This window comes from Aulonocara stuartgranti (assembly GCF_965226115.1).
Source record: "Aulonocara stuartgranti genome assembly, chromosome: 16".
In the NCBI taxonomy this organism is placed as follows: domain Eukaryota; kingdom Metazoa; phylum Chordata; class Actinopteri; order Cichliformes; family Cichlidae; genus Aulonocara; species Aulonocara stuartgranti.
The window spans coordinates 20,778,548-20,799,330 of record NC_138952.1 but is presented as its reverse complement, the minus strand read 5'-3'; the positions used below and the strand labels follow the sequence as shown (position 1 = coordinate 20,799,330).

Here is a 20,783-nt window from a genome sequence, read left to right as displayed (position 1 = left end):
ACTTGTAACAGACACCTTTACCTGCTCACCGGTCTGAGAAAGATTTACCTGTTCCTTCTGCTTTTGCCATCTAAGCTTCTGGGACTGTGACCTTTGACCTTTCCTTGGCATTTTGTGCAAGTACAAACTGGACCTTATATGTATTTATACACAAATGTATACAAAAATCAACCTGTAAACACTGAAAAACTCCTCAAGTTTCTATTAAATGGATAAATGTAAAACTATACAAATGGTAAAGTGTTCTTATAACTGTTTAATTGATGTAAAAGGCTGACTTAAATACAAACTCAATATAAAAGTTATGGAAAGATCTTTAAAAAGTTTTATTGTAGCTTTTTCAAAAACTGTATATTATACTTTTTTTTTTTTTAACCAGACTGGTTAATGAATAGGTCTATACTTCTGTGAAGTAATATGCAGAATAAATCTCAACAATCAATCAACAGGCTATAATAAAACTCTTAGTTTTAAAGTAGACTTTGTGTAAATCTTTCAGATATCTAAAATCTAAAGCAAATATAAGGAGCTGTGGTGGTGTAGTGATCAGATGACAGGCGATGAGGATTCTTCAGCTGGATGTTCTGCAGCAGTCAGGAAACAGGAAGTCTGGGTTCTCAGGGCAGCCTCTAGATGACAATTGTAACTGAATACTTACACTGAGTGACAAAAAAAGGGTTTGTCCTTAAATAATAATAGTTTAAACTTGTAGTCAAATGTTATAGCCAGTGAAACAGACTTGAAAAATGTATTTGAATCTAATTTAATATTTATCTAAATAGAGCAGTCTGAATGTATATATTACAAAATAACCAGATTGTCTTATTACAAATAAACCTTTAAGAGGTGTATATTTTATATAATTTCTCAAAGTAATTGCACCTGTAAGCCAAACAGCCAATCAATGTTTATTCCAAAGTGTAATGCAAAATTAAAATGACAAATTTAGGGCTGTGTAAATAGTTTCTACAGTGACTTCTACTGTACTGTATATTCAACTTCTTACTTGTAATTTCCAGTAAAATGAGTGGATATGAGAGAGTTTAACGACAGGAAAGAAGGAGCAGTGAGAGCAGAGATCTCTCAGATTTCTGAAAACAGATCGTCGAAGTTGCGGTAACTTCAATTTCCAAAAACTTGGTTTGTTGTCAACCTTGGTTTGTTGTCAAACTTGGTTTCTTGTCAAACTAGGGCTTATGCTTGTCAAAATTAGATAGAGTACATGGCGGAGAAATGATAGAAGATAGAATCCCTTGTCAAAAAAGATGGAGCAGGGAGAGGGAGAGTGATAGGACAGACTGAATTTGCTTGTTAATGGCTTGTTAATGATAGAGGGAGAGGGTTTTCTGCAGCAGGTCACCTGTAAGACAGAAAGAAAGTGGAATTAGACACACTTCCAATAAACCTGGCTTTACCCTATTTTTCAGACTATAAGGCACATTTAAAAGCCTTTAATTTTCTCAAAAATAGACAGTGCACCTTATGTATGGTTGTGCTTACTGATTTCAAACCAATTCTATGTGGTACACGGCACTCTGTCAAATGTTTTAGTATGACTTTGGTAAGCTACAAAGCAGCACCACTTGATGTATCGTCGGAGCATGGCTACCATAGTCAGCACCCTCGTAGAGTAATTCGTACTGTGCTTCAACATAATATGGTGTGTGTGTATAAGGGCCTGGCACCTGTTGAGAGCCATGCTTATGTAGCAGATTTCAAACTGATCAATCCACATTCATCAGTCCATAAATCCTGAAAAGTAAGTGTATTGTTCTGTATTTTATGTCTTACAACTGAACAATTTTGAGAGTTATTGTAAATGAGTTGAATAAAGTTTGACTTATCTGTTTTGTTTGGCTTAATGTGCCTTAGAATTTAGTGCGCCTTACAGTCCGAAAAATACAGAACATATATATCATTACACACTGAAGAGTCGTACAGTACATTATTAGATTCAACTGAATAAAAATGTTTATCATATGGTGGTGGAACATTTCTAAGGACATTTTCGCATTCTATTAACACAATAAAAACAAACAGAGTCTGTAAACCAAGATATGGTGCTATAGTAACTTACTATAAACATTATATGGTCAAGCTAAACCCACACAATGAAGTCAGAGCAGACAGTTTCAGACCACCTGCTTTAAACACTTCACATGCACTCAACTCACATGATCCTAAATGCCCAAAGGTCTCAAATTCCCGTTTCTGTGTGTACTTACCTGGTACAACAGTATATCATAATGTCTGGGGAGCAGTTAACATAAAAGTAAAAAATAATTTACTCAGTATGACTTTTGGCAAAATGAAAAATTTGGAGACAGATGACTCCTAAACAGCAGTTTCTACATTTTTCAGTCAAATTTGGGGCATGTTTAATACACACTCCACTAAATCTACAATAAACTTAGCATGGCCGATATTAGGGCCTAATTAAAAATGTACTATGATGATAAGAGAGATCTGTAAGTCTGGAAATGTTTACATAGACTTTTCTATGATCTGATTATTCCCAAGAGCTGTGCTGACTCACTGCACTAAACTGAATCTCCTATAATGAGAAACATTTCCCAGAACTGCACCTCAGACAAACCTTTACTTACCAGACTGAGACGATCAGATCAGCAGTCTAGAGAAAGGAAACAATTCATCAGATCACTGTTTGATGATTCAGACTGTTGAGCCTCTTCACACACAATCCAATTTACTGTGACATAAATTAACTAGTAAATTTATTTAAGGCTTTATGAGCTTACTGTAGTCTAAAGAGGAGATAAATGAACTGCAGCGTCTCACATGGCTATAGCAAGTGTAATAAAAGCATTCTTTACTACAGAAATACAAAGAATAGCCACCAATATTTGTTGGCACAAGTGCAGGATATACCAAATATTTCCTACACAGAAGCTTTGTGGCTCCAACATTTTCTACAACAGGTCAGTACTAGTAAAGTGTGAAAACCAAAACTTTTAAAAATGTTAGATACAAAGTAATTATATAAATCAGAAGCAACAGAAAACCTCATCATGTCTGATATGAATATGTAAATCTTAAAATAAATATTGACATGTTACAATAGCAGAGATGCACCATGTTTTGTAATTAAAATTAAATGTCTTAAATTTTTACACTAAAAAGTCCTCTCATTGTACCCGTTGCTAGGAATATTTATGTATTTTGCAGTGTACCTTTTTGGCAACTTTTCTATTTAATTTTAAAACACATTATATTCACCAAATAAGTGATAAACTAATTAGACACACTGGCTGTAATGTACCTAACAATGTCCACTCACACCTCTGGTTCTCTTAGTTTTTCATTATGACTTTGTGTTTTTGCCAATCAGTAAATGGAAACATATCACAAAAAGTCAGACTACTGTATGTAAGTTGCCAAATGTGCTACGCAATGCCAGGTTCATACTGCTTCAGTTACAATCACTGTTTACTTACCAGCAAAGGCAAAACCAAAGATCTCTTTCACTCTGTGTAACAAAAGACAAAGCACAAAAACACAGAATAAGACAACTCAAATCAGCATCACAGTCAATACTGCATCACTCTGTGTAGTACAAAAGATTCAGTACACTTCTTTGTTTACCACAGCAACAAACAACTCACCTCTTTTTTCTACACCTTATTAAAGATTACGTCTTCATTAAGGTAAAATGTGGTTTCATCCATTTGTAATAAGCCACACACGTTTCTCAGTTATGTGATAGCTCTATTAGTTTGGTGCTATTAGATAACACAGTAGATTTAATAAGCAATGATTTACTACACCTAGCTCTGCACACTTTATCAAATTCTGACATCACAATTTCAAAGCATGAACAATCATAAATGAAAGCTTGGATGATATTTTTGTAGGCTTCAACATTTGAGTTCGTCTGCATTCAAATTCTGCTTCCTAAAAATATTATCACCTGCACACAGTATCATTTAATATGCTGTTGTTTTAAATATCTACATATCATATTTATAATATTAATGGTGCACTGCTGCATTTTATTTATTTGAAGGTGGACGTTTTTTATATTTCGTTAGTTTTTCACAAAGTGAGAAGTTAAAACCTTCACCTGCAGTTCTGTTTATTTAAAAAAAAAACAACCTGCACAAACAAGTGTTTGTTAAACAGTTCTTAAAATTTAACTAAAAAACTAAAATTACCTAATTAAAAAAAACTTCTTGTTAAGAGATGTTATTATTCTTATATTATGTGTTTCATCCTCACTCTCTCTCTCCCTTCTGTTAATTAACCCACAGCACAAAAACACACCGGTACAGGCACGTGACTCTTCTTCTCCCGGCTTTCAGTCAGAAGCTGTGTCCCAAAATGTCGGCTGCATCCTCCGGAGGCCGCATTTGAAGGCCGATTATGTCACAGCCAGTCGACAAAGGCTGTCTCAAATGCGGCCGACAAATGAGTCCTTCATTTCATAAACTTTTAACATATTTTTAGGCGAGAAAGTAGCGGTGTAAATTGCAAATATCTGCTTGGTTTATCAAGACATCGCATATTTGCAAAAGTGTGCCGACGTTTTCAGAGACGTCTGTCACCCACCGGCTCGATGGCAAGCCGGGAGGGGGGTTCAGACCCCCGCTCTTTCGCTACTCAGGTTAAACATGATATACAAGTCACTCTGATAACTTAAAAATGTAATTGTTTGCCTTTTTCTGTGTTTTATTTGTTATGGAGTAAATCGGTTTGGCTGAGATCAAAGTTATTAGATTATTAGATTAAATAAAGCTTTATTAATCCATCCGGTGGGTTCCTCCGGGATTTTCACATAGCTCAATAAACGTTAAACGGTCGAGAATTTACGCCAGTGTCCTGTTATATTTTAAATAGCAAGGAGCAGACGGCCGAGTTTATTAAACTCCAGCGAGACAGCGGTGACGCAAATCTGAAGGCTAGACCGTCCAGTTTCACAGCCTTCTCGGTCCACGTAGACCGCGAAGGCTGGGTCCTCCGAAAGATGCAGCCGACGTTTTGGGACACAGCTAATGGCGGTAAAATGGCTCCTTTGAAGTTGCCGACCCTGCTGCTTCAGCAGCTAATCAGTGGTTCTAAAATGACGGCTCATTACCTTACAACCGAAAGAATGAGGCCGTTTTAACTGACTGATTTGTGAAGAGAACTAACTTCAGCTTCCCTAACAGACTCAGAAACACTAACACACCGAATGAACCAAATACAACACAATAACTGTAATAAACAATCAAATGAACCATATTAATTTCACACTGGGCCTATAGCAGCTAGGCTAGGCGTTAGCACTTAGGGCTAGCATACCAAACACTCCTTTTAAATAGTAAAATTACAACGTTTCACTAAAAAAGCAGCCATTGTGTTACTTTAACATGACTTATACTTCGACTGGCTTCATAAGTCACTAACAACAACTGGGTAAATCCCTCATACAGCTTATAGACATTTCATTTCAGAAAAGAGAGACAGAGAAGCAGCGCTTACCGGTGGGGATCGAGCTGAGAGTGGACGGAGATTCAGGAGTCAGGCAAAGACGTTAAAAAAAGAGGCATTCACGGGTAGTGGGAAACTCCGCAATTACACAAAATTGGCATGGAAAACGTGAAAAAATATATGTAAATTTAAATATTATTATACTAGATTTTTTTGCAACAAAAAGCAACTAGCAGAAATTTAATTCTATAAGTTTAATAAATGTTTAAAACAGGATTCTTTGAATTTGAAATAATGGTTAAAAGACATAAATAAACACAAGGTCATTATGTTAAAATGTACTTTATTATGATAGATTTATTTAACTGACTGCAGTAATAAGAACAGTCTTCTGCTGAACACCAACACCAAGGAGCTGGTGTTGGTGATCGCCTAAGCATCCTCACAGTAGGAGCTGCAGAGGTTCATCTCACTCCACTGCAGGACTCAAGAGGTTCAGGAGGTCCCTTAACCCCACTGCTATGAGACTTTTTAACAGGGACTCCTGATATGTTCATTGCACATTTGTTTCTTTTATTCTACTACATATTGGTTGTAATCATGAATTCTGAATTGCTTTAAAGCTGAAGCTGTCTGCTAAAACTAGCTGAAAAAGCTGAAAAGTTGCAGAAATTGTAAAAACTTTGCAGAAGCAAAGGAACTTTGCTAAAATGTAATAACTTCGCAGAACTGCAATATCTTAGAGGAAACATAATACTTGGCAGAAATACAATAGCAGAACTTAGCAGAAATATTGTAACTTACCAGAAACATGATAACTTCTCAAAAATACAAGAATTTAGGAGAAATAGTATAAGATAACAGAAGCTGGTAAAATCATAAAAGTTTGCAGAATTGTAATAAATGATGAATATGAATTACTGGTCTGTGACAGTGTATTAATTTGTAGGGGAAAAAAAACATGTTGACCAAGGTGGAATCGAACCCACGACCTTTGGTTTGCAGACCCGTGTCATTACCAACTGCGCCACTTGGAAAGAGAGGAGCCACTTTGAAAAACAGGGTGATGAGGAGTCAGATTTAGATCGCGGTCAGAGGCGGAAAACCCCATTTTTTGCAGTTACAAAACGTTGTGTAACTCAAACACTAGGTGGACTAGAAGCATAATTCTTCTACTGGCTGAATCAGTGGACTTTGGTGTACTTTGACTGCGATTTTCATTGCTCTTTGTACAACCGTCACTGAGATATGACGAGAGAGGAAACGGAAGACCTCAGATATGATTGGCTGACTGGGAAGCCGTGCAGGCCCTGATATGTGATATGTGTCTGAGTCCGCACAGAGGATTGGCTGCCTGGCAGAAATATATAGAAATGAGGTCATCCCATTGAAAGCCTTTCTCTCTCTCTCTCTCTCTCTCTGTCACACACACACACACACACACACACACACACACACACACACACACACAGGGAGAGAGAAGTAAGTTTCTAGGTCAGCCTGGGAGCTGCTGAATTTGAATCCACCAATCAGAGAGCCTGTGCACTTTTTCCCGCCAAAACAGGTGCTTCTGTTTACACACGCAGCACAGAGACACACAGGATTTTTGCAGTCTATTTCTCATAGTGACGACTCCCCTCAAACAAATGACCATAATTTCCTAACCGTAGGGGCTAGAAGGGTCATTCTTACACCGTTTTGTTCAGAAGAGATGGGGGAATCTTCAAGTGTTGACAATTTATCATTAAAATATGATTTTTTAGAGATATATGACATGGATGACTTGTTGACTTAGAAGCCACGAATTCCCCAATATGCAAATTTGAATGCCTGGAGCCCACATACATGATTGGCTGGCTGGGAAGCTGTGCAGGCCCTGATTTGTGGATTTGAATTCCTCAGCCCTCAGATATGATTGGCTGGCTTAGAAGCCACGAAGGCCCCAATATGCAAATTTGAATGCCTCAGGACACATATATGATTGGCTGGGAAACCGTGCAGGCCCTGATTTGAAAATTTGAATGTCTAAGTCCTCACAGAGGATTGGCTGCCTGGGGACCTGGCAGAAATATATAGAAATACTATGATTAAGCATAAATACTACATTTAGTAGAAATACTATGTTTTAGCACAAATACTATAAAAAGCAGAAATACTATATTAGGCACAAATCCTATAATTTAGCAGAAATACTATATTAAGCACAAATTCTATAAAAAGCAGAAATACTATATTAAGCACAAATTCTATAAAAAGCAGAAATACTATATTAAGCACAAATCCTATTAAAAGCAGAAATACTATATTAAGCACAAATCTTATGAAATAGCAGAAACAGTATGATTTAGCACAATAGTAATAAGTTAAACAGAAAAATTGGAAAAGCAAAATGGACAGCTGAAAAAATGCTGAACATGCTGAGGGTCCCTCAAATATACTTGTTAAATGAAAAAATCAGCAAAAAAATGCACAGGGAGAGAGAAGTAAGTTTCTAGGTCAGCCTGGGAGCTGCTAAATTTGAATCCACCAATCAGAGAGCCTGTGTACTTTTTCCCGCCAAAACAGGTGCATCTTTTTACACACGCAGCAGAGAGAGGCACAGGATTATTGCAGCCTATTTCTCATAGTGAGGACTCCCCTCAAACAAATGACCATAATTTCCAAACCGTAGGGGCTAGAGCGGTCATTCTTACACCGTTTTGTTCAGAAGAGATGGGGGAATCTTCCAGTGTTAACAATTTATCATTAAAATGTGAATTTTTAGAGATATACGACATGGATGACTTGTTGACTTAGAAGCCACGAATTCCCCCAATATGCAAATTTGAATGCCTGAGGCCACATATATGATTGGCTGCCTGGGAAGCCGTGCAGGCCCTGATTTGTGGATTTGAATTCCTCAGCCCTCAGATATGATTGGCTGGCTTAGAAGCCATGAAGGCCCCAATATGCAAATTTGAATGCCTCAGGACACATATATGATTGGCTGGGAAACCGTGCAGGCCCTGATTTGAAAATTTGAATGTCTAAGTCCTCACAGAGGATTGGCTGCCTGGGGACCTGGCAGAAATATATAGAAATACTATGATTAAGCATAAATACTACATTTAGTAGAAATACTATGTTTTAGCACAAATACTATAAAAAGCAGAAATACTATAATTTAGCAGAAATACTATATTAAGCACAAATCCTATAATAAGCAGAAATACTATATTAGGCACAAATCCTATAAAAAGCAGAAATAGTATGATTAAGCATAAATACTACATTTAGTAGAAATACTATGTTTTAGCACAAATAGTATAAAAAGCAGAAATATTATAATTTAGCACAAATAGTATAAAAAGCAGAAATATTATAATTTAGCACAAATAGTATAAAAAGCAGAAATACTACATTTAGTAGAAATACTATGTTTTAGCACAAATACTATAAAAAGCAGAAATACTATAATTTAGTAGAAATACTATATTAAGCACAAATCCTATAAAAAGCAGAAATACTATATTAGGCACAAATCCTATAAAAAGCAGAAATACTATATTAGGCACAAATCCTATGAAAAGCAGAAATAGTATGATTTAGCAGAATAGTAATAACTTACAAAATTACAAATATGGAGGCATATTGGAACACAAATGCACAGAGGGACACACAAACACAGGCTCTAATCCAGTCAACCAGTCTAACTATATTCAATTTAAATCCTACAATGACATGCTGCCAAATAAGGGCAGGGTCCTCTCTCTCCCACTACACACACACACACACACACACACACACACACACACACACACACACACACACACACACACACACACAGAGGGAGAGAGCTGCCGAATTTAAATCCACCAATCAGAGTGGCTGTTTACGTTTTCCCGCCAAAACAGGTGCATCTTTTTACACACGCAGGACAGAGAGGCACAGGATTATTGCAGCCTATTTCTCATAGTGAGGACTCCCCTCAAACAAATGACCATAATTTCCTAACCGTAGGGGCTAGAGCGGTCATTCTTACACCGTTTTGTTCAGAAGAGATGGGGGAATCTTCCAGTGTTAACAATTTATCATTAAAATATGAATTATTAAAGATATTAGACTTCTAATGCACCATAACTGAGCAGAGCGAAGCAAAAACTGCCTTGACTTGCCCTCAAACAACGCTTTCTAACTCTAAATCTATTTGGAGTATCGATATCATTCTTTCACCGTAAGAGACAGCAGGCTTTGGTGAACAGTCATAGAAATTTTCAGGTCTCTGTGGAAATCCAACAAAAAGTTATGACGAGAGAAAAAAGTGGTTCATTTCCACAGTTTGAAATCTGAAGAAATCTGAGCGAAGGACAAATTTCCTACCCTCAAACAAGTCCAACTCATTTCAGAACGGTAATAGGTGAGAAAGAAATTCTTGAATTGTGAGCGTCAGGGGTGTCTGAAGATATTCGGGGACAAGCCTCATGTCTTAACTTTGCTTCGTTAAGGAGATATGACGATTCGAATATGCCTCTCATTACAGAAATCCAGCGGTGATTTTGAACAAGCTCTCCATTGACTTTATATGGAGAGTTTTCTGACATTGTGTTGGTCTGAGGAGATTTGCGAAAATTCTATAAATCCCACAACAATGATAGTGACATTTCCTGAAAGCCAGCAAAAATACCTACGTTTTGATGTATAATTTGTGGAAGTTGAGTGAAAATTGAGCAAGTAGCAAACAGTTGTTCGGACATGAAGAGAAGACTGCAAAACCTTCAGTGACACACTGGAAGCCAAGAGCATAGCAACCATAACAACGCATGTATTTTGTGAAAAATCACAATTTTGCAACTCAAAACTTTAAGAGGCATAAAAGTAAAACAGTAAAAGATTTAAAAAAGCTGAATCATACCTGAATAGCCCAATAATTTATGAACATTTTAAAGTTTGAATGGTTGTTCTAGGTGAAAATATGAGGAAGTAGTTAAGTTTCAAAAACAAGCAAATTTTAGCAGAATTGCAGAAGTTTCCCATTCATTTCAATGGGACAAATTAAAGGAAAAAAGTGGAATATTTTAAAAAGTATAATAGTTAAAAATAGCAAAAATCATAGCAAGAAAGAGCAAAAATAGCAGAATAGTTTAAAATTTGAACGGTGAAAATCGGCTAAAAATTGTGGAAGTAGTTAAGTGCCAAAAAGTGTACGGAAGCAACTGGAATAATAATAAAGTATAAAGAATAAAGAGAAACAGGAACTCAATAGTGTGGATGCTTAAAGCATCCACACAATAATAAAGATTAGAAGAACAATACTGTGAATGCTTTTCAAGCATTCACACTAATAAGCTGAACTGAACAGCTGACAGACAATATCCCACCTCAATGAACCCCAGAGTTTTCTAACCCCATCAGATTTGCTTAGTTTGATGTAAGTAGCATCCTTGTAACTGGTACTAGTTTACCATGAATAATACAACAAAATGCTTTTAATTGAATCAATAGTGCTGTCTTAGCTGCTGTGTATTAGAAGAACTTCTTTCAGAGCCTGTATGCACACATCAGTGCTGTGTTTATTTTTGAAACCAAGCTGAATATTAGTGGTTTTATATTCTCGAAGCCTTGACAGCATGCTAGTCAGAGCAACTGGCCTGTAGTTTTCTGGGCTGGATTTTACTTAACCAGTTTTGTCTGTGAAAATGTTCTATTTGGTACCAACAGAACAGTTAACATGTAGTCTGGTAGGACGCCACGCATTAACAATACAATGTGAGTAATGCTGAGATTCTTCTGCACAGATCAGGGCTCCATGCTTTGTTCCCTGCCAAGTTCTCAACAGCACAGCACACTTCATCCCGCCTAACAACACACTCATTGTTAGAAACCTCACCAACATTAAACTTATCGCTTTTAACACAGTTAGGAAATTCCCTACAAAGCTTTTCTCCACATTTCAACAACATTTTCAGCCCCAGAAATCCCATCAGGACTGGCTGCCAGAGGCCTCTTACTATTGTTAACAGCCTCTTTCCAAAATTCATACAAATTATTCTGCAGCAGCTTTTTGTGCATGGAGTTTGCCCTCATGGCATGCTCATTTCTTTTAATAAAGCACCCTGCACATTTAAATCTTGCATTCGCACATTTCTTGTGTTCATACTCTGGTCCGTATCGAGCTTTACCTGATAAAAGCCACTTTTTAAAAGCTTCTTCAGACTATATAGAGTTCAGATCCAGGGATATGATTATATGGTTTTAGTCCTTTTTTGAAAGAATGGTTCAGCACCATCATTAAAGCCTAAATCAGTATTGTGACTTTGATTCTCCCATTTAATGTTTTTGGCATCAAATGGTACATCAATGGTGCCTTTATCGGTCTGTAAACTGTACTTTCATTTCCCTTTTTCCCCCTTTTTTGTAACTTGTCAGTATAGACAGACTCACAACACTAAATGTCGTAGCCAAAGGTATGTGGTCTGCTGTGGCCAGGTCATTTAAGAACCTATTAGATATGTCCTGCTAAATGTTTCTCCTTGTGGAAACCTAAAATGTTTTAACCGAACATGTATAGCACTGCTCCATCTCCATATTATTCCTGCACATGAAACCACATTTGGAGCCATGTAATCCACTGGCTTTTCTTTACCATACTTATTTCCCCTGCTCACAAATTCCTAGTCTGGTCTTCATCTCTACTACAGTGTTTTCAACACAAATCTAGACTCTCAACCAAGAGAAACAGTCACAACAGCAGTAAACCTTAGGGCGACCTAAGAAAATATATATTTTTAAAAATTACAGCAATTATTTTCAGATATCTCACCTCTGAGAACAACACAGTCCATTCCTGGAGATCCTTGTGGAGCTGGTCTGGGGTAAAAAAAAAAAAAGGTAAGATCTCTTCATCTCTTAACTTTCCAAGGCAGAGGCTCACAAAGCTTTTCCAGAATAACCAGTCACTGCCCATCTCAGACTCCAGATGGGATCCCAGTTCTGTCATCACATTTGTTGTGGAAATTTGAAATAAATCTCAGTGCACACAGCCAGGTTGCCTTTGTTACAGAATATAAGTAGTTTTACTGCTTTATTGCGTCTTTTAATGTAAACAGTGACCAAGTGACAAGAAGCTGTTGAGACGTAGGTGTATGAGTTATTGGCATACATCGCCGCCTCCTGAAAAACATCACACATGAACATAAGCAATATACAGAGCATGTTATGTTCAATAAAGATCATTTATGCTGAGTACAAAATGGCGAAATATTGTGTAGCTGAGCTACATAATTCATTTTCCTTTTACAAGTGCTGTCCAACCTAACGTTTTTAATAGCTTCATATTGAATTCCACAGCACATCCAATAGAAGTCAATTGTTAACCAGTATGATTAGAAAAAATCCACTTGATGGCATATGTGAAATCTCTTTATGTTGATGTTAAGTCGTGAGTTATACTGATCTTTAAGGCATCTTGATATCATTCTGTTACCAAATGCGCAGCGTAACCTCAATTTTACGCACTCCTTTGGTGTCAGCCTTCACTGAAAGGCTGATTCCTTCATATCAATCATATTCTTGGATTCCTACTTAGAAAGCATGTGTATGTAAACATGTAAATAGCCCTCCCAGCCTCTGAGGGAGGAATATGTTGATTTTAAGTGCCTTTAACACAAGTGTTCTGTCAGATCACACTATACCCACCATTCTTTAAGCCTGTGACGCACGCGTGAGCAGGGAGGTATCGTTTATAAAAGCAGCCAACAAAGGCATGATTATTAGGACTGAAATAGTAGACTGAAGACCACCGATATGTCGCTGGAGGAGTCGTTCTTGTTAACCCCAGAGGACAGCACACTTCTGCTCCTGAATGTTTCCAGGGTATTTTGGGAGTCCGCAGGAGAGCAGCAGCACCACTTCAGCATCTGGCTCCCTGGTATCGGCATCGCTGCTATCTACGGGATCATCATCATCGTGGGGCTGATTGGAAATGTCACTTTAATGAAGACGTGTCTGTTGGTGAGGTCCATGCGGACGGTGCCCAACTTATTCCTATCCAGTCTGGCTCTGGGGGACCTGCTGCTACTGGTGACCTGCGCGCCGGTGGACGCCAGCCGGTACTTGGTGGACGAGTGGCTCTTCGGCCGCGTCGGATGCAAACTGATCCCTTTCATCCAGCTCACCTCTGTGGGAGTCTCCGTGTTCACTCTCACTGCTCTCTCCGCTGACCGGTACTTGTCACACAGCCAGTCTGAGCTACTATAACTCTTTGTGCTGTTGTGTTAACGGCAGGATAATATGCTTACAAATGATGGAGGGAAATGCGCTTTTACGCATGGCTCCAGCATTGTAGACACAAGATGTAGAAAGTCTAATTTTAAAACAGTCAAATTGCATCCAAAAAAATATTTTGATTATTTGACTGTTTGTGTAGTTCAGTTAACTCCTCTTTGTAAATAGCTCTTAGAATCAGTGCCAGGCAGATGTTTTTTTTTCTTTCGATTTATGTTTTAAAATGCTGCAGGAATTTTATAAATAACAATTTGTTTAATAAATGAAAACAGTATATGGTTTAACATATTTGAAAAAACAAATCTATATTTAGAAAGCAACCTGAGCTAATCTCTATTAATCTCACGCTCAGTGTTCATATTTTCCCACATGCAACAACAAGCATGCACCACTGCAGTGTCTCTGAATCCTCTGGGTTAAATGAAGAATCGGTTCTGTTGGTTTAAATGAGATTTTAGAGGAACCCGATAAACATCAGGCTCTTGTTGGAATACTAAGTGCGCTATTATTTGTATAGATTGATTAAATATAAATAAAGCTTCACACTTGGGGGCCCGTACCCCTGCACAGAGTCAGAGGCGAAAAAGAAAAAAGAATGATCTGAGCAGAAAAATGGAAAAATATCTGTCTGTCAGACTCTTCTCAGATCTTTGAGAATTAAACAATGACTTTGTTGCCCCAGAAAATCATGAATTCAGTACAAAGAAAACATTTTCTTGTTGGTTAAACCAATCATTAAAAAATATTATTTCATTCTCCTGTAGTTGCCAAAAGGGTTTACTTTGTTTGGTTTTTTTGTTTGGTTTTTTTGTTTGTTTTTTTGTTGTTGTTTTTTGAGATATTGACTTCACACGTGCATAGATGAGTCCACGTCCGAGGATTATTAGTCACTGTGCTGAACTAAGATCAAAAACGGGTTCCGGGTGAAAATTGAAGTGAAGCAAATGTCTGAAAATATGTCGAGGACGCTTTTAGTTTCCAGTGTGTTTAATTATCCTGCAAATTTAATAAAGACACAGGAAGATCGTGACAGTTAATCAAGCTGATTGCAGCGTAGCCATCAAAGTGTTTTTCTGTTTGTTCACTGCTTTGCTGCTATTAAGATATCTTGTAGGAAAACACTGAGCCACAGTTGGAGTATTTAACACCAGCTGTAATTAGCATTCTGACTTCCGCCACAGGAGCTTTTCTCATCTTCTGCTTCCTTTCATTCAAAGCCTGCTTTAATTTTCTCTGCCACAGAGAGATAATTTGGTTTGATTAGAAAAAAATCAACCGTGCCTGCCATGAGATAATCGTTTCTCTTTTTTTTTTTTGTGGTTGTTTTTGATTGCATGCGTAATGAAGAAACTGCACTGAGCTCGTCTTCATTCACAAATGCTGTTTCTTCCTCTAGGTACAAGGCTATCGTCAAACCGCTGGACATCAACAAGTCCAGTGCTGCTCTGAGCATCGGTTTACGCGCAGGGATGATCTGGCTGCTCTCGGTGACTCTGGCTGTGCCCGAAGCCGTCTTCTCCGACCTGCACACCTTCACCACCAGCCACACCAATGAGACGTTTGTGACCTGCGCCCCTTACCCTCACGCGGGGGAGCTCCACTCCACCGCCTCATTCCTCATCTTCTACATCATGCCCCTCTTCATCATATCTGTCTACTACTGCTTCATCGCTCGCAGTCTGGTCAGAAGCTCCGCGGACATCCCCGCCGAGGGACACCTGCACTTTCAGAAGCAGGTCAGACCCCGAGCTCTTCTTATTCTGCTCTGAAATGCAGAATAGATTCATCCTTTTGCTGTTTTTTATTTTCTTTTTGAGGATCATTCTGTTCTGATCTGAGAAGATTAGACATGGGACTCACAGGGCTTCACACAATTAATTAGCTTACCACTGGGTGCAGGGGTAACAGCTGTATCCAAAGTCTTAATTCACTTTAATTGGCACATTTTATCCAGATTAACATCTTCAGGAGCTGGAGCATTTGTTGCTGGGACCCTACTGATCCCCACTGTCCATTAAAGTTTCATTCCTACTCCAAAAACCCAGAAACTAACCTGCACTGGGAGCCCAAGGATCAGTCAGAGGTCAGTTAGTTGGCTGAAAGGCGATTAGAGGTGGACTAATTTGTCTTTATTTCAAAGCCAACAGAGACAAAGAGAAAGAAACTGTGGACATGATTCACACTAACCATCAGGTCATCTTACTCGTCTATCATAATACTCCGAATTCTCAAATTTAGGTTTTTTCTTCTTTTACTCATCTGGTTGCCTGGTAACGTCTCCCAGTAAAGGAGTCCCTGAACCCCTGATTAACTGCAAATTATAGTTGAAAATTAAGGTTTAGTGCAAATTTAGAAAAAGAAAAAGAAATTCACTTTTTTATCTGCCAAAGTGAAAACTTCCCTTCAGTTCACAAAAACACAAACACAACCTTGGACTGTAGACTTTTATGTCTAATGAGGCCTTTGTAATGGTGTTACACACTGGGTTAATTGCTTAGTAAAGTCCTGTTTTGAAGCTTCAATTTAAAAGTTCTGGCCTTTGCCATCCTAGTTTTGTGAAACCAAGTGTGACAACTTCACATTCATGATCCATTTATGCTACAGTGACTGTGTCCAATATTCATATGTATTTGCGTACATAGAGCCTATTCAGAGGGTTTTCAACCAACGCAAATGTACTCAAAAATCCCAAATGTTGCTCAGCATGGATGATGCTGTGATTAGTCAACATATCGGGGTGACAGGGATGGGAGCAACAGCAGAGTTCACCAGAAATGTGAACAAAATTTTTTTTTTCTATTCAGGCTTGTGTTGATCCAGTTCTTACTCTACCAGGGTGCTGCAGTCTATCCCTGATACTATAGGGCGAGGGGCGGGGTACACCCTGGACAGATCACCGGCCTGAGAGACAGACAACCATTCACTCTCACATTCACTCTTATGAGCAATTTAGAATCACCAAGTAAACCAACCTCACTAACTGCATGTCTTTGGACTGTGAGAGGAAGCAGGAGTACCTGTGAGAACCCACGCAGACACAGGGATAAACTGTGTCTCATGTCTGCGTGGGTTCTACCCACTCCACACAGAAAGGTCCCGACCAGATGGTGGATTCAAACCCAGGACCGTCTTGCTGTGATGCAGTCAAACAAAATACAGCATGAAAAACAGAGACAGAGGCAGGAGTGAACACTTTGTCTTTCACTCTTCTCCTCAGCTGACTGATGGACCAGCAGCAGCACAACCTGGAGTATCTACAGACCAGCTGCACCACATATTTCTGACACTGTGCCCATATGACAACATACAGTTTCTGCATGTAGACAGGCCACGCACATACTGCGAATGTGATAGCTTCACTGAACAATAATTTCTCCACAAGTCAAACTGTTAATGCCAAATGATTCTCTACAGCACACCTTGCTTTATTGCTTCTTTTACTCTAAATTAGATCCTCATTTATAAAGTATATATCATGAAAGACTCAAAAACACCTTAAACAAGCGACTGAGGCCAAAACTTTATCAGGAAAGTGTTCACCGAGGTTATAATTTCAGGGCAAAGTTAGGTAATCTCCTCACAGACTTCTATACAGGCAAACTTCTCTTTTAAACCAGAGGAGTCGCCCCCTGCTGGCCATTGCATAGAATCATTTGGCTCTACTTTTCAGACCTAAAGCTCCACCCATCCATCCATTTGATGCAGAACTTACTGTCTCCTCTCTCTCCTCTCCTGTCAGATCAGGTCCAGGAAGCGTCTGGCTAAAACTGTGCTTGTGTTTGTCGGCTTGTTTGCGTTCTGCTGGCTCCCGAGTCATGTGATCTACCTGTACCGCTCCTACCACTACAACCAGGTGGACACGTCGCTGGGCCACTTCATCGCCAGCGTGTGCGCTCGCATCTTGGCCTTCACCAACTCCTGTGTGAACCCATTTGCTCTGTACCTGATGAGCAAACGCTTCAGGAAACACTTCAAAAAGCAGCTTCTGTGCTGCTCCGCTCCCACAGAGCTGCGCAGCCAGAGCAGCAGGAGCACAAATGTAACGACCGTCTGAACCAATCGGTGTTCATGAACTTCACGCCCATGCTTTGGCAGGATTTGAGCCACTTTTAAGTTCAGTAACATGATAGAAAATTATTATATCATAATAGTACCTGAATTTAATGAATTAAAGATCCTCTGAGGTCTAAGTTGTCGTGATGACCCCAAACCAAAGTTTGAACAGTCAGAATATGTAATTTTGGTTCTTCATACATTGTTCTCCCAATTCTAGACAATCAGAAAACAAAGAACACATTTAAAACTTTTCAAGTTTCAAAACTTTGAAAACTTTTGTTTTGGCCTTACATGTGGTCAGGGTTACCAAAATGTAACTGTATAAATCATATCTGTTAAAATACAAGCAGATGTTATGGATAAACTAAAACCACTGCTTAGTGTTGCAGGCTGTGCCTGCCATATGTTACTGTATGAGGAAATGTATGATGAGTTGATCTCAGCGCTGCACAAAAATAGAAAGGCAAAAAAAAAAACATACACTCACGAGCAACTTTGTTATGTACACCATACTAGTACTGAGTTAAACCAAGTTTGATGGAAAAAGATACTAGTAAGAATTTTCAGAGATTTCTCTTCACAATGATACAACAACATCACAGAGTTGCTGCAGATCAGGTGCACATCCATGATGTTCTAACACATCCCAAAGCTGCTGGATTAAGATCTGGTGACTGTGGAGGCCATGTGAGTACCGTGATCTCATTGTCATGTTCAAGAAAACACCTGAGATGATCTGAGCTTTGTGACATGGTGTGCTATCCTGCTGGAAGCAGCCATCAGTGATAGATACATGGTGTCATAATAGGATTGACATGTTAAGCAACAATACTCAGGTAGGCTTGAGTGTTTAAATGATGCCCTGGTGGTTTTAAGGGAAAAATCGCCCACGCCATTAAACCACCAGCAGCCTGAACAATTGATACAACACAGGATGCATTCTTATGCTCATGTTTATGCCAATTTCTGATCCTACTAGTCAAAGGGTCCAGCAGAAATTAGAACCCATTGAACCAGCCTCAGTTTCCTGTCCTTAGCTGACAGGAGTGGCACCTAGTGTGGTCTTCTGCTGCTGTAGCCTATCCAGAGATGCTCTTCTGCAGACCTGGGCTGTAATGAGTTATTTGAATTAATAATGCCTTCCTATTAACTTAAATGAGCCTGACTATTCTCCTTTGACCCCTGAAATCAATAAGACATTTTCACCCAGAGAACTGCAGCTCGTTGGATATTTTTTATTTTTCAGACCATTCTCTGTAAACCCTTAAGAGAGTTTAATGGGAATAAATCCAAGGAGATCAGCATTTTTTGAAACAAACAATATCACGTTCAAAGTCACTTAAATCACATCTCTTCCACATTGAGATGCTCGGTTTGAACTTAAGGAGGTCGTCTTGATCATATCTACATCCCTAAATGCATCGAGTCACTTCCATGTGATGGGCTAATTAGATATTTGTGAACCCTTAATAAGGTGGTCAATGAGTGCATTTGAATATGAACATCTGTCAACCTATAATATAAAAAAGTTATATGAAGTCTTCTTTAAAAACATGATGCAGATGTTTATCTCAAATCTTTGCAGATGTAAAACCACAAACCATGCGAAATAAAACTGGGCGTTGTTGTATATTGTATAGTTTTCTGTTGCATTAAATGACGTGTTCCACTCCCACTTGCGTTGTGAACTATGCATGAAATGGCTCAATATTTATTTTGTTGTTTGTTTATATCTACAGTATGCCATTTTTAAGGAAAAATGTCAGCGGAGGAGCGATCGCCTGTGACATTTGAAAGTTCATAAGCTGTAAAAATCTTCAAGCTGAACGCAGTAACTTGTGCGCTTCAGTGTACTGCAGAGAAACATTAAGCCACATTTATTGGCTGTTTTTTTTAATCCCATTATTAAAACTGTGAGATATCACACATTGTGTGTGCAGTAATGTGAGGTAGTGAAGTGTTGATTGCTTGTGTACAGCTGTGCAGTGTATCAGTTACATTCAGCAGATATTTGTTGCTTCAGAGTAACGTGTTTGAAGATGAACCCAACAGCCTTCTTTTTCTTTTAATGTAATGCTGCAGCCATTTAAAGCAACCAGAAGTTGTTGTTTCATTTCTTTTATTTGGACGAATATTCAATTAAATTTTTATTTTGTGACTAATTTTTAGTCACGAAATATAACCTCAACTGCTCTGTGTCGTCCTTTGTCGGGGTAAGAATGTCAATCCCAACAAAAATTAATGTACTGTGGTAAAAATGTGAAGAATAAACAAACATAAAATGGCCTTATTAGTCCAGCATCAACTTAGAAATAACGGATGCCTTGTTTCTCAACATTTTGCTGTATTAATATCTCCAGTTCTCCTTTTTAAGCAACCTTTTTTTTGCATTTCATTAAACCTAAATAAATATAAAACCTGGGGATGAGTTCGTCTGTATCGCAGTACAAAGTCTTTCCCTGAGCTGCTTGTGTGACCTTTTCCTAACGAGCGACTCGACCGAACGGAGCTCAGAACTGAGACATAAAATCATCTTGTTGGTAATAATTTTATTTAATTGCCCGATTGAGGTTTTTTGTAATCTCTGAATGAATCAGCAATGAATTAAGGCCTAATTTTATATCAGGAGTTTGATGGTAAGTGCTGAGTTTCAAACTGAGCAGCAGGAGACTCATTATAATACACACCTTTACAAATGAGCGGTACATGCTATATACAGCCCTTACAAAGCCTTTTCTGAAGGCTGAGGTTTTTCTTTGCCGTCTCGGTGAAGACACGTCAAGTTAAATCTGTTCCAACAAGTTCTTTCAGGTCTTTGCAGAGGTGACCTTTCAGAGTGACATTTGAAGTCAGAAAATTAATTCCCCCTGAGCAACATCCGCCACAAAACACACTCTAACCCTCAGTTATTTGGATCCTTTACTGCAGCTGCTGTTTTCCTTCAGTATATTTTGTTTTTATTTCTCTGCCCCTCATTATTAAACTCTTATTTTGAGCCACAGCACGTGCAAGTACACAAATGTATCATTCACACGCAG

The 20,783-nt window shown here is 38.5% G+C and overlaps 1 protein-coding gene and 1 long non-coding RNA gene across 2 annotated transcripts; one reads left to right on the top strand and one right to left on the bottom strand.

Moving 5' to 3' along the window:
- Positions 1-311: 311 nt before the first annotated feature.
- On the bottom strand, positions 312-5,523 carry LOC309690592. The gene is made up of 4 exons (XR_014271762.1): positions 5,479-5,523; positions 3,456-3,487; positions 2,607-2,632; positions 312-1,360 (listed from the first exon to the last, which is right to left on the bottom strand). It is a non-coding gene; the product is annotated as an uncharacterized lncRNA (long non-coding RNA).
- A 7,686-nt stretch (positions 5,524-13,209) lies between these two features.
- LOC309690370 (gastrin-releasing peptide receptor-like) lies at positions 13,210-18,103 on the top strand (the record flags this gene model as incomplete). The annotated part of the gene is made up of 3 exons (XM_082507412.1): positions 13,210-13,628; positions 15,086-15,425; positions 17,429-18,103. The coding sequence occupies 3 exons, from the start codon at positions 13,210-13,212 to the stop codon at positions 17,741-17,743; spliced, it is 1,074 nt and encodes a 357-aa protein (XP_082363538.1). The 3' UTR covers positions 17,744-18,103.
- Positions 18,104-20,783: the final 2,680 nt, after the last annotated feature.